This window comes from Buteo buteo, chromosome 10 (genome assembly GCF_964188355.1).
Source record: "Buteo buteo chromosome 10, bButBut1.hap1.1, whole genome shotgun sequence".
Lineage (NCBI taxonomy): Eukaryota > Metazoa > Chordata > Aves > Accipitriformes > Accipitridae > Buteo > Buteo buteo.
In genome coordinates, this window is record NC_134180.1 from 25,678,077 (window position 1) to 25,691,230 (window position 13,154).

At 38.5% G+C, this 13,154-nt stretch overlaps 1 protein-coding gene across 5 annotated transcripts in view; it reads left to right on the plus strand.

Annotated features, from left to right (window-relative positions):
- The window catches only part of EVI5 (ecotropic viral integration site 5), an 87,783-nt gene that overhangs the window by 54,529 nt on the left and 20,100 nt on the right, over positions 1–13,154 (plus strand). For all 5 annotated transcript variants that reach the window (XM_075039002.1, XM_075039003.1, XM_075039004.1 and 2 more), the window contains one exon: positions 8,995–9,090. In XM_075039002.1, coding sequence (XP_074895103.1) covers positions 8,995–9,090 — 96 coding nt within the window. The remainder of the gene's footprint in view (positions 1–8,994; positions 9,091–13,154) is intronic.

Genomic DNA, 13,154 nt, shown 5'->3' on the forward strand with positions numbered 1-13,154 from the left:
AAGTAAATATTTCTAAGCCAGAAAAGATCAAACTAAGGGTGGTAGGGAAATGTCCTACTCTCTAGACATTTTTAGTAAAGATGGTACACTGTTTTCTGAGGAACAGCAACTGGTGTGCCTGGATTTTGACTGCCTATAAAACCATTGTTTTTGTTTTTCTCTGTTTTTAAGTTTGTAGTTATTAAAGTGAAAACAATCTTAGATGCTTTCTTATTATTTAAAACGGCTTATTTTCTTGTTGATGTGTATTTCTTTCCTTGCTCTGATGTGTTCATTAAGAGTGTTTTGGAAAACTTTGTGCTTGTGCTGCTCTTGGGATGAAACACCTGCAACTGATATTTGATTACATTGATCTTCTGTATCTTATACTTAGACCTTGGTTGAGCAGCAAAAGCAGGCTTAAGCCTTCCAGTGTCCTCCAGGTGGTTTCCAGTGATTGATTGATTTATTTGTTTTTAAACTTTGTTTTATCATGACTACTATATTTGATTTTGGGGGGGTACTATGCAGTAATGGTTTCAGGTATTTAAGATCAGCATGCTTTGAAGCAGTCTGTCCCTGTACTCCTGTGTTGCCAGCTGTGCATCCTGGTCCTATGCTGATTGAGTTTGGAAGGTCTCCACATGCTTAGTAGTTCTCAGTAGCCATCGTGTGTGTTTCTTGAGACTAGCTGCTGCTGCTGCTTTTTAAAGTACAGAAAGTACCTTTCTCTTAGAAAGCCAGACAAAGGAGGATTTAAGTATGATACTCCAACCATGAATCTCAACTGATAATTTTTGGTGGGCAGAATTTTTCCTCATTCTAAGAAGCAAATTTTTGGGGAACAGATTTTTCTTCTCAGGAGTTCTCAGTGTAACTCTTGATATGCATGCAAGTACAGTCACTCTAGTACTTCAGAGCAGGCTGAGAGAGGTGAGAGCTTCCAAAACTGAAGGGGTCTAAGTGAGTTCTGTTTTAGCAGCTGATTTTTTTGATCTGTAGGGCTCATTTCCTGCTTCACTGCCCGTGCTACTCCCTTTCTATACATAACGTCTGAGGCAGGAGGTTGGGTTGGTTGTGTATTGGCTGCTTACACTGTTACAAGAATCTTTTCCTTGAGCAGAGGTGATACCTGGCCACTAGGGTGTTTGCTTCCCTGATAGAGGGTTTTCTAACCCTGCCAGTGCTGGTGGACCTGGTCTGTTGGAAGAGATAAGACTGGGGGGAGTTACTAATCTTCAAAAGCAGTGAAATCGAAATCATGGATCTCTAATTACAATGTAACACCAACTGGCATTACTTTTCTAAAAACCCTTTCGGGAAAAGGAGGTAGGCACTGCAGTGGTGCCAATATGCAGAAGCAGTACCCCAGGGAAAGGATGTAGAGATCACTCACATATGACTGCAGGGTGCTTTCAAGCAAAATTCCTAAATTCCAGAATTGGCTAGCTTTCATTATTTTGCTATTCTGATAATACTCACACTTAGCTTATTGATATGTTATCCAGCTTTTTCACTGTATGTTAATTTTAAACTTAAAATGGCTATTATTTGCCTAGAGACCAGCTATTCTTCGTGTCGTGACCTCCCCTAATACCACAGATTTTCTGTAATAGTGCTCCCCCTCAAAAAAAAAAACAACCCCCAAAACCCACATCCTCTCTGTATAATCTTAGATTTAAAAAAAAAAAAAACATAGAGAGATTACTAATTGCTTATGCTATTTCCTTCTAAAAGGTGCGATGTTCATACCTTAAAGACTTTTAAATTGTAAGTGGAGTCTTAACATTCACTTTTGAACCAGTACAGTTGATCTGAGTGTTTTCTTCAGAAGTACAAAACTACTCAAGCACAGTAGGACAAAACTGTTCAAGCACAGTATAAAAAAAAAATGCTGAGTGAAATGCCTGGTTCCTACTGAAGTAAATGCTACAATAGGAAGCATTCAATTAAATTAACTCAAGGTACATGAAAGCAATTTAATTTTTCTTATGTCAGTGGGGCTGTTTAGTAACTTATGGTGTGCTCTCACCTTGAATACTGTGCAGTTCTGGGCCCCATGATTTAAGAATATTAAGGTCCTTGAGGGCAACAAAGCTGGTGAAAGGGCTGGAAGGAAAGTCCTATGAGGAGGACCGAAGGACTTTGGGCTTGTCTAGTTTGGAGAAAAGGAGGCTGAGGGGTGACCTCATTGCTCTCTGAGGAGAGAGAAGTGGAGAGGGTCCCCTGGTACCTAGTGATAGGACGTGTGGGAATGGTTTAAAGCTGTGCCGGGGGAGATTTAGCCTGGACATTAGGAAGCATTTCTTTACCAAGAGGGTGGTCAAACACTGGAATAGGCTTCCTAGAAAGATGGTCGATGCCCCAAGCCTGTCATTGTTTAAGAGTCATTTGGACAATTCCCTTAATAACATGCTTTAACTTGGTCAGCCCTGAATTGGTCAGGCTGTTGGCCTAGATGATCACTGTAGATCCCTTCCAACTGAAATAGTCTATTCTATTCTATTATGAAAAAGCTGGACAAGTTTACAGCCAGAGCATATGAAAATGTGATTTAATGGAAACAGAAACCCTTAGATTTTAGGTATTTAAAACAATTGAAAGTTAAAGCCAGATTCAGAATATAAAAGGGCTTTGAGCAGGGCAGTCAGCTCCCTTTTTTCCTTGGTGGTTTTACAGAAGATAGTTTTTATGTCCTTTGCCCTTGAGCACCCTTACCATTTAAGAGAGTTGAGATGAATTTGGTTTAGCTGTGAAAGACTGGCCAAATCAATCCATCCTAACAGTGTGTGTTTTCCAGCACATCTGCATGGCTCAACATTTGAAGCAAGAAGCTGGCAATAACAATAATATTAGGATTGACAAGAAAGAAAGGTATCAAGAATGTCCTGAATGTGGGCTCCAGCCTCCCTGGCTGCTGGGGTTGGACCACAGAGAGTTCAGGCTTCTGTCCTTTGGGCAAGTAGCCCTCTGTTTGCCAGCTCAAGTTACCCTTTGATCTCAGTAGTTGAGATTCCATCTGCTATAGCTGGTTCTTAGGCTTAGGTGGCTGAGGCCAGACAAGACTTAATCCATACAAGACTAATTTCTTCCTGCCTGAGCCTAGAAACCTTTTCAACATATACTATTGGACCCTTAGGAGGAGAAATGAATTAATCTGTTCTTTAGAGGGTTATGATACCTGGAAGCAAAATGAAGGATGGCATCAATAGAACAGGAAGAATGGAAAACATACATCTCCAGAGAAGCAAATGAATGATAGAGGGCTAGTAGTTTTTCCTGGAAGATTATTATCTTCAGTTGCCCTGCAGTACATCAACTAACTAAGTAAACACAGCAGCCATATCCTGCAGATAGTGGGCTGAAGATGAAATCTGCAAGAATCCATCAGTGTTATTGTCTAAGGTTCTTACCTTTGTTTCAGTTCCATTCAGTACTTGTTGTTTCTTTACTTCTCAGTTTTTGTCTCACTTTAATGTCACTTGCAACCTAGCTAATTCCCTGTCCCTCTTTCTCGGCCAAGTTTAATTCAGATTCTGAACTAAGACCAAATAGTAACTCTGATATTAATCTCAGTTGCCTCATGACTAGAGATCCGTCTCAAGAGTTAGAAATTATATCTATATAATATAGTTGTTATATTTGAAACAGAAAAATCCAAGCTGAAGCTGCTCAAGCTTTCTTAATTAAGATACTAAATGAAATATGAACATAAAATCCTTTGTGCAGTTTCCATGTATATTCATAAATGTTTGGAGCCTGAGTGTGCTTGCTGTTTCGGGCTTTCACCAATCACAGTGGCATATAGCTGTGCTTTGGCACTGATCTAGTGTCATCTGGAATTATGATGTACAAGTGGGAATCTAACCTGCATGGGGGAAACATATAGGGTTTGTTTTGGAGTGGTGGAAGTTTTCACTGTCTCAAGTTGGATGCACCCTGACAATACTCCTTGAAAGAGACTCTAGGATGATATTAAGATCACTTGATTAAAAACAGTAAGAAATAGGTTTTTAAGATAATCAGGAAGTAATAGATAACGTGTCGTATAATCTAGGGTAGGTTGAGAAGCAAATCTAGAACTACACGATTTTTGGGAGAAAGTGTTCTGTCTTTGTCACAAATACCAACAGATAGTAGGGAAAGCTCTTAATACTGCTTTCTGTCATGTTAAAAGGAACTGGCAGTTGACATTTTTCCCACCAACAATTTTTCCTTGACTTCTGTCAAGCTGCCCTAATGAAAAACTAGTGTTAAAGAATATTACCACAAATTTAAGTTACTCACATTAAAATTTGCCTTTGATTATCAAATGCACTTCAGAAGCTGGAAATGGCAAGTAATCTGAAATTAATGCAAATATAAAACGTGACTGGAAAGTTAAACAATTTTGCAGATTATAGTAATATTTTGTACTTGTATGAAAATAAATATATGTACTGATGAGAGATACCAATCTCTTCTCACAGTTTTAAAGAATGTTGGGTAACTTAAAGATCATAATCTGACATATAAAACTACTTTTTATAAAATAAATGTTTTGGTTCATTTGAAACATGTAAACTTTCAGCTGCCTCCTCATGCTTTATTCTCTAAATTAGATTATTTTGGTAAGAATTAAAAAATATTTTAATGTTGTAGTGTCTGACCCCTGCATGTTTTCCAGTGGTTTGTTACTGCACCTGCATGAGTTTCTTTTAAATAACTAAATTAATGGCATAATCCACTTAGCTTATTTTAAAAAAAAAAAGTAGACTATATCTTTGCTGTTGTTCAGAGAGATGAACAGCAGCTGTGAAGAAGACTCTGATACCTTGTCCTAAAATTTCTCCTATGTTGTCCTTCCAGTTTACCCACTGTAGAGAGACTTTGTAGCTTAAAGAACATAGGCTTAGTTAGCTAGAAATATCTGATTTCTGTTGCAGCCAGTTAAAAGGATCAGCTTCTGACTTAGTGTTTTGAACGTTGCAAGAGGAAGTTACAGCATGACTTTTCTTTGAAAAGTATGTTTGTAGAAAGTGACATTGCAGGGTTCCTTTTTTGTGCTAAATACGTTTTTGTGAATTGTCAGCTCTACAAAATCTGTAGTTCTGAAAGGAAAACTGAAACTTACTTGCCCTTCACTAATAATGAGGATCTTGCAAGCCACGCTTAAGCTTGACATTCAGCTCTGATTGGAGCTAGAGTCTGTTCTTCCATGAGCAAACATACATGTCAAATTATTCTGTGATATCTGCATTAACTTTACAGTGTTATTTATAGAATAAAAAGTAACAATAAAACCACTTAAATATAATGAAAGTGTGTAACTCCCAATATGGTATACTCTATATAGTATACACTATCAGCTTTCAGCTATTTGTGCAGCACCAAACTTAAGCTAGTAAATGTTATTGCTTCTGCTGTTAGTTTATACTGACTTAACTTGGGAATGCCTGTTTCATGTCCTCTTGTGCACCCAGTTTGAATGTAACCTCAGCTATTTATTACACTTTAGTTTTAAAAGAGCTATGGCACCTATCTTCTATTTATGATAAACCTTGCTTTAATCTTGCTTTTTTGTACTATACGGTACAGTTACATAGTAACTGCCTAAGGAACCCAAAGCTGCAGAAGTCCATGGGACCTGATGAGATGTATCCACAGGTCCTGAGTGAACTGGCAGATGAAGTGGCTAAGCCACTAGCCATCATATTTGAGAAGTCATGGCAGTCTGGGGAATTACCCACTGACTGGAAAAGGGGAAACATAACCCCCATTTTTAAAAAGGGCGGAAAAAAAGAAGACCTGCAGAACTGCAGGCCAGTAAGTCTCACCTCTGTGCGTGGCAAGATCATGGAGCAGATCCTCCTGGAAACTATGCTAAGGCACATGGAAAATAAGGAGGTGATTGGTGACCTCCAGCATGGCTTCACTAAGGGCAAATCGTGCCTGACAAATTTGGTGGCCTTCTGCGATGGGGTTATACTGTTGGTGGATAAGGGATGAGCAACTGACATCATCTACCTGGACTTGTCCAAAGCATTTGACACTGTGCTGCATTACATCCTTGTCTCTAATTGAAGAGACATGGATCTGATGGATGGACCACTTGGTGGATAAGGAATTGGCTGGATGGTTGCACTCAAAGAGTTGCAGTCAACAGCTCCATGTCCAAGTGGAGAGCAGTGATGAGTGGCACCCCTCAGGGGTTGGTTGGTATTGGTATTGGGACCAGCGCTGTTTAACTTCTTTGTTGGTGATGGAAACAGTGGGATTGAGGGCACCCTCAGCAAGTCTGCCGATGACACCAAGCTGTGTGGTGCGGTCAATATGCTGAAGGGAAGGGATGCCATCCAGAGGGACCTTGACAGGCTTGAGAGGTGGGCCTGTGTGAACTTCATGAAGTTCAAGAAGGCCAAGTGCAAGGTCCTGCACACGGGTTGGGGCAATCCCAAGCACAGATACAGGCTGGGTGATGAGTGGATTGAGAGCAGCCCTGTGGCGAAGGACTTGGGGGTGTTGGTTGATGAGAAGCTCAGCATGACCTGACAATGTGCACTCACAGCCCAGAAAGCCAACTGTATACTGGGCTGCATCAAAAGAAGTGTGACCGGCAGGTTGAGGGAGGTGATTCTTCCCCTCTACTCTGCTCTTGCAAGACCCCACCTGGAGTACTGCATTCAGCTCGGGGGCCCTCAGCATGAGGAGGACATGGACGTGTTGGAGCGAGTCCAGAGGGGGGCCACAAAGATGATCGGGGGCTGGAGCACCTCTCATATGAAGAGAGGCTGATAGTTGGGGTTGTTCAGCCTGGAGAAGAGATGGTTCCAGGGAGACCTTATAGCAGCCTCCCAGTACCTAAAGGGGGCCTACAAGAAAGCTGGAGAGGGACTTTTTACAAGGGCATGTAGTGATAGGAGAGGGGGTAATGGCTTTAAACCAAAAGAAGGTAAGTTTAGATTAGATGTAGGGAAGAAGTTCTTCACTGTGAGGGTGGTGAGGCACTGGAACAGGTTGCCCAGAGAGGTGGTAGATGCCCATCCCTGGAAGTGTTGAAGGCCAGGTTGGATGGGGCTTTGAGCAACCTGGTTAGTGGAAAATGTCCCTGCCCACAGCAGGGGGATTGGAACTAGATGATCTTTAAGGTCCCTTCCAACCCAAACCATTCTATGAATTTGGAGTCCACAGAACAAGAGGCTTAAATAGAAAAGTCAGTGTTTCAAACAGAGGGAAAGGACTTAGACAAGCATTTCTCCCATATATTCCTGCTACCATGAGAGATAAGGTCATTGTCATTGTCTGGAACCTTAGTTTCTGACAGCAATGAAGCTTTTTCTATATACTGATGTAAACAGCATTATTTTTAATCTGTAGGTTATGTTGCTTCTGTTTTGGTTTCTCCAATACCAGTAGTCATCCTTGTAAAGAGAGATTGATGGGCTTATGTTTTGGGGCTTTTTTTAACCTATTTAGGACAGGAACAATTAGTAAGGTTGTTAATAATTTTTTTTTTTTGTGAATTTGAGCAATAGGTTGCCTTGGAAACTAGGTTCAATGTAGAATTATGCATTAAAGGATCTTGTGCCTCCATATTGCAGATCCTGTGAATTAATAGTGAATACGACAAAGTTATTTTTTTAACAACATTGTAATGCGTACCTTGTTGCAAGAAAAACAGTCTCAAATTAGAGAAATTGCTTTGAGATTGCCAACACTGTCAGTGCTCAAGGTTGTTCTCTTCATGCAGCAAAAGTATTTGGAAGGTGGTATATTGTCCCTTCCCCTAACATCCTGGTACTTGTTCTGTCCTGGTGTTGGTATTTCAGAGGGATATTTTAAAAGAACCGCTCCATTAAAGCTTTTTGTCTTGTATTTTGAGGAATAGTTGACACCTTTCATTCTAAAAGGTATTTAAACTCTGTTTGCAAATGACTTTGACTTTGCCTGTTGTTGAAATTAACTCTTTGCTTTCCTAAAGTTTTAATTAAACTTCAGCAAAATGAGCTACAGGTAGAAAAAACAGATATTCACATTATATTTGTATTTCTGTAATATATTGGTTGTATGTGATTTACAGTCAAGGTAAAGATTTATATAAAATCAAGGTGTTTCTGTTCTCTAAAGCTGGTCGCTGCTTCAGAAATTACTCAGGAAAAAAACCAAAACCTGCTGCTCTTGACTTAATAGTAGCAAACTGAAGACATGGGCTGCCTTCTCCATCAAGGGTGGTTATTTATCTCGGATCTGCCAAGTTTGGTTCAGTCACATTAGGATTCCCTTTAGAGACAAGCTGAAAGTTAGTGTTGCAGGCATTCAAGTGCAGATGACACCTTCCTGAGCATCTTGAAACTTAGGAGCTGCATTTGGTTGACAAACAAGGGAAATTTCACATTCCTCTGGCTTTTTTTACTTGAGAATTTTTCTCTGTACCTCTCACAGCGTTGGTGCTAGGGGATGTACCTCTCTTCACCTACACTCTCTGGAACTCCTGTACAATAAATACCACCATATTTTCTATGTTACAACTTTTTTTTTAGGGTAGAAAAAAAGCTTGTCATATGTAGTGTTTCCTAGTGCATGTCCTACAATGCAAGGAAAGAACATGTTTTGTTTACTTGCCACTTGGAGACAAAGGGAAATTCCTTGTTAGTAAATGAAAGCTTTACATTAGTGAAAATAATGTACACTAAGATATGTTCCATATATTGATAATATTCTGTAGGATGCTTTACTAAATTGCACATGCAACCTCATGTACATTGGATGTGAATTCCACCTGTGAAGCTTTGTTAATTCTTCATGCTTCTCCATAGAATCCTGCCTGTACTATGGTTGGTATTGAGAGGGTCAACTTGGTCTGAGCTGTTGACACCCCTACATACCTGCTGAAACTTCAACCAAATGAAAATTGCTGGATGGTGTCTGTGAATAGCTTCTTTTCGTGACAAAAATATGCAGACAGTTAAAATAAGATTTTTAATATAGTATATCCATGAATAACTTGAATAAGATCCTTTTTTTTAACCAAAACAGAAAGAAGAAGGAAAAATTCAAGGGCAGCTTAATAAATCTGATTCTAACCAGTACATCAGAGAACTGAAAGATCAGATAGCTGAGCTGCATCATGAGGTAAGTGATAAAATGCTACTGTCTCTGATCACTTGCATCTTTTGTCCTATCTTTCATTTGTAGCAGGTTTTGCTTATCTAATAGTTATTACAGCTTCAGTACCTGATTTTGCCGACATATGTTGTTTAAAATGAATGCAATAAAACTAACTCTTTTATGTGAATCTTGCCCTTATCCTGGGATGTAAGAGAACAAAAAATTGCTTACTTATGTGATTTGACATTAAATGAGATCAACATTTATGTTCCATCTTGGTTTTGTCCTTCATCTCATGAGTTGATCATATTTTACTGTTGCATTTGCTGCATTTGGGGCTGCGTGCATGAAAATAAGCCCCTTTATGTCTTTATTTGCTACAACTTTCAAGGTTAATTTGGTTAGAAACTAAATTGCATTTGTGCAAGTAGAAGAGTCCACGTGTAGATTTTTCTTGGCTCTTGCTGTTGTGAGGATGAATTTTATGTGGTAGTGTACTGAGATTGCTTAAAAAGAAAAAGGATGCTTGCTTAATATCAGTTAACAGATTTTTAAGTTCTAAACTGCCAAAACCTTCAACCTATGAAATTTCTGTCTTCAAACTTCCTTGCTCTAATAGTTGTAGTAACTTTCTGTTAGTTAAAAAGATCAGAAGGTCCTGAAACTAAAATGGCTTATGTAACTACTGTGCTCGCTGGCTCATTTCAGTTCATCCTGCATTGTGAAGAAATGTCTCTACCTAATACTACACTGTATGCAAAATGCCCAGTCATCTTTGCATTGTAGTCTGCTTCTGTTTCTACATGCCTTCTAACGCACAGCTCTGATAGTGTTGCTTAAAACTGCAGTATCATAGAGCAATACAACCTAATTTTTTTTGTTGGCTTTTTGCTTTTGTTAAATATACACATCCTTTCTTTATTTAAGTGTAGGTAGTGTTTTCATAACAATCTTTCTGGATTCAACCTTTTAGGACTAATCCCTTGAGAGTCATAACATAGTGGAGGATCTTGGAATGCTGTCTATGGTATTGAGGATAGTCTCTAGGGCTATCAGTCCAGCACCTTTACCAGTCATTAAGCTTACTTAAAAACAAATTTAAAAATCAATAACCTGGCTTTTTCCAGTAAAGGACTATGACTAGCTTTTTTTGTTTCTTATGAGAAAGTAAGTTGCTTGTAGAAATCTCAGAAAGCCAGATATTTTGCATATTTTGCATGATGAATAAATAAGGCACTGTACTGACTTTTTCCTCCACTCAGTGTAGGTTTACAAGGTAAGAAACCACTACTTTGGAGGAAAAGTAGAATTACTGTTGGAAAACTGTTGCATAATTTTCTCTATACAAGCATTTGTCATATGCCCGGCTGGCCAACTCAGTTGTCATAATGGCATACAATTATGTATGTGTTTAATGTCTAGAAGTTAATGCGAACAGGTTGGAATGAAGATGAGTTTTGATAGTTCACAGAACAGTGATAATACTGAGTAGTACCAGTGATTCCTAAACAGTTAAGTCTACACAAATCTTTATTAGCACTTCAATTTGATTGAAAGAAAATACCAGCTAGGGAGAATATGAATTTCAACAATAGCAGAGTTTGAGTAATTCCATGTAGAAGAGCAGGCTTCTTCCAGCTGTGTGCTTTTTTGTGGCTTAGTGTTTAATTTCCAACTAGGTAAACACTATAGGAACAAAGTATCTCACTCTAGGATAAATAGAAACACTAGGAGGAAACTCTGTATGTAGTAGACATTTTCTACATAGGCAGCATTTCTGAATGCTTCCTTATACAAAGTTTCTTAAAGCCTGGAAGTCCTTGTTTACTAATGACTCTTTTTTTTTTTTTTCTTTTTTCCCCTTTTCCTTATTATTACATAACTGTTTGTCTAGTTTTTATTCAAAAACTTTGGAGGGAAAGTAATACTTCATGCACAATCCTTTACTTTGAGCATAACCCACTAGGCTGATTTTGAGATAATGTAAGGTTAAGTCTGAAATGTATGTAGTATTTATAGGTAAGTTGCTGCTAATAAATAACAATTAAGTCTTGGATTAAGGTAGCTGCGAAGTAAAGAACTTTGCTTGCAGTTCTTCCTGAAACAGCAAAATCTGAATAAAATGGCAATAGAAAGAGGCAAAAATGTTTGCCCTCAATTGTTAAATGTTAGGATTAGTATAAGTTAGTCAATACCAATTAAATAAACCAACTTTTTTAGATGTGCACTGAAGTGTCTTCAGGTGTCGATCCATTAATGACCGTGTTCTTTGCTTTTTGGCTAGCTGCTTTTTGATTCTACTTCTGCAAAAGCTAAAAGAAACGTTACCAATTTGCAAATTCATCTTCCTGAAGATAGGCTGATGGTGTACGTGACATGCTGACCACAACCTCCCAACTGGTTAACATGTAAAAGGCACTGGTAAAGGAACAGAGTTCTTGGTGACTGCATGGTTACCATCTAATATATTGTAAACTGGACATAAATTAATGCAAAAATTATAGTTTAAGTTTGGGGTGGGATAGGTGTGTGTGAAACAAGATTAAATGTCTTGGCATGGCAGTGTTGATTCCACTTATTGAACTTTTTTTTCTTGTCTCCATTACTGCATTTTTACAGAAGTTTACATCAGAAGACTTGCAGGTTCTCCATCTGAAGGATGGAACAAAATAATTAATAAATCCTATATTGAATATAAGTAACTGCAAACTAAGTCCATATTCTGGCCTTCTGATAAACACTATTTCATGTCTTTGGCCAGCAATCTGAATGCATATGTTCCTGTATCAGTGGAACCTGGAGGAGCTAGATACTTCAATTCTATCTTATGATATGATCCATCAGATGGTGATGGTACCAAGATGTGTGAACAGCATGATCCATCCTAATTGCAGAGTTCCAGGGAAAGGTCTACTGTTCCATCAGTGTTTGCAAGCCAGGCTAGTAGCCAGGGACAGGGCAAACCTAGAATACCAGGTGAGGAACACCAATAAGGAACACCAAAGAATGGCAAAGAGAGGGTTACTATTACTGCCCAAGATCTAAAGCTGAATCCTCCCCACTAAAAGAGGGCGGGGGGAGGAGGGATTTACTACAGCACAGGTGCAACAGGCTGCTGCTGTGACCCCTCTTGACTTTGTAGTGGAGGAAAATTTGACCCTGAATAGGGGGTCCCTGAACAGATTTCAGCTATTTCTCTTACCTGTTCCAGCATGGTAACCTAAATCAGCTACATATCAGAATGCTGCATATCATTTCAGATGATTAATTTTATTTTTAAAAAGTTTTGTCTGTACTTTTAAAAACTTTGAACCAATTGCCCTTTGTTGTAATCTGAGTCCATTGATTAATTTTGGTCTTCCTTTTCCAAGCTCAAAGTTTTGCATGCCTCAAATATGGTGCAGCTTGCTGCATTAAAGGATAAATTGCAGCTGCTTTTATTACCCATCTAGGAGTAGTAATGCTACAGTCAGTCTTCAAATTATATTATAAAAAGACTTATTTGTAGTAAATTCAAGTAGTTGTGTTCTTGTTACTGAGTAAAACTGCATATACTGGAAATTGGTAGTATGGCATCCATAACTGAAACAATGAGGCACACTGCTATTAAAGGTACAAGGTAAATTAAATAGAAAATGATTATGCCTTTTTTCTTACCTTTCAAATAAAGTAAAATAACTAACTATAAATGGAATTACTATATTGGATTTTTGGTTTGCTCTAACAAGATACCTGCCTGATTCCTTTTATACTAATCAGTGGACTTCTGTAGCATGGTAAGGTGAATTGTATATTGACTACTTCACAGTAGCTCTTAAACTTGTATTTGATGAACACTTCAGGAGAGCAAACACACAAAATCTAGAGCTTTGAGAACATTGTAACAAGACTTGTGTTGTAGACTTGTACTCTATGCCCACCATCTGAGATCTGCTCACATGCAGCTCTTTGCACTAACTTGAGTAACCAAATATGGGTTAGAATCAAAATACTGAACATAATTTATATTAATATGTAAAATGCTGAATTCGTACTTAAATTTCTCAGTGCAGCCGTAACTTCACTCAGAGTTCACATACATGTAGATC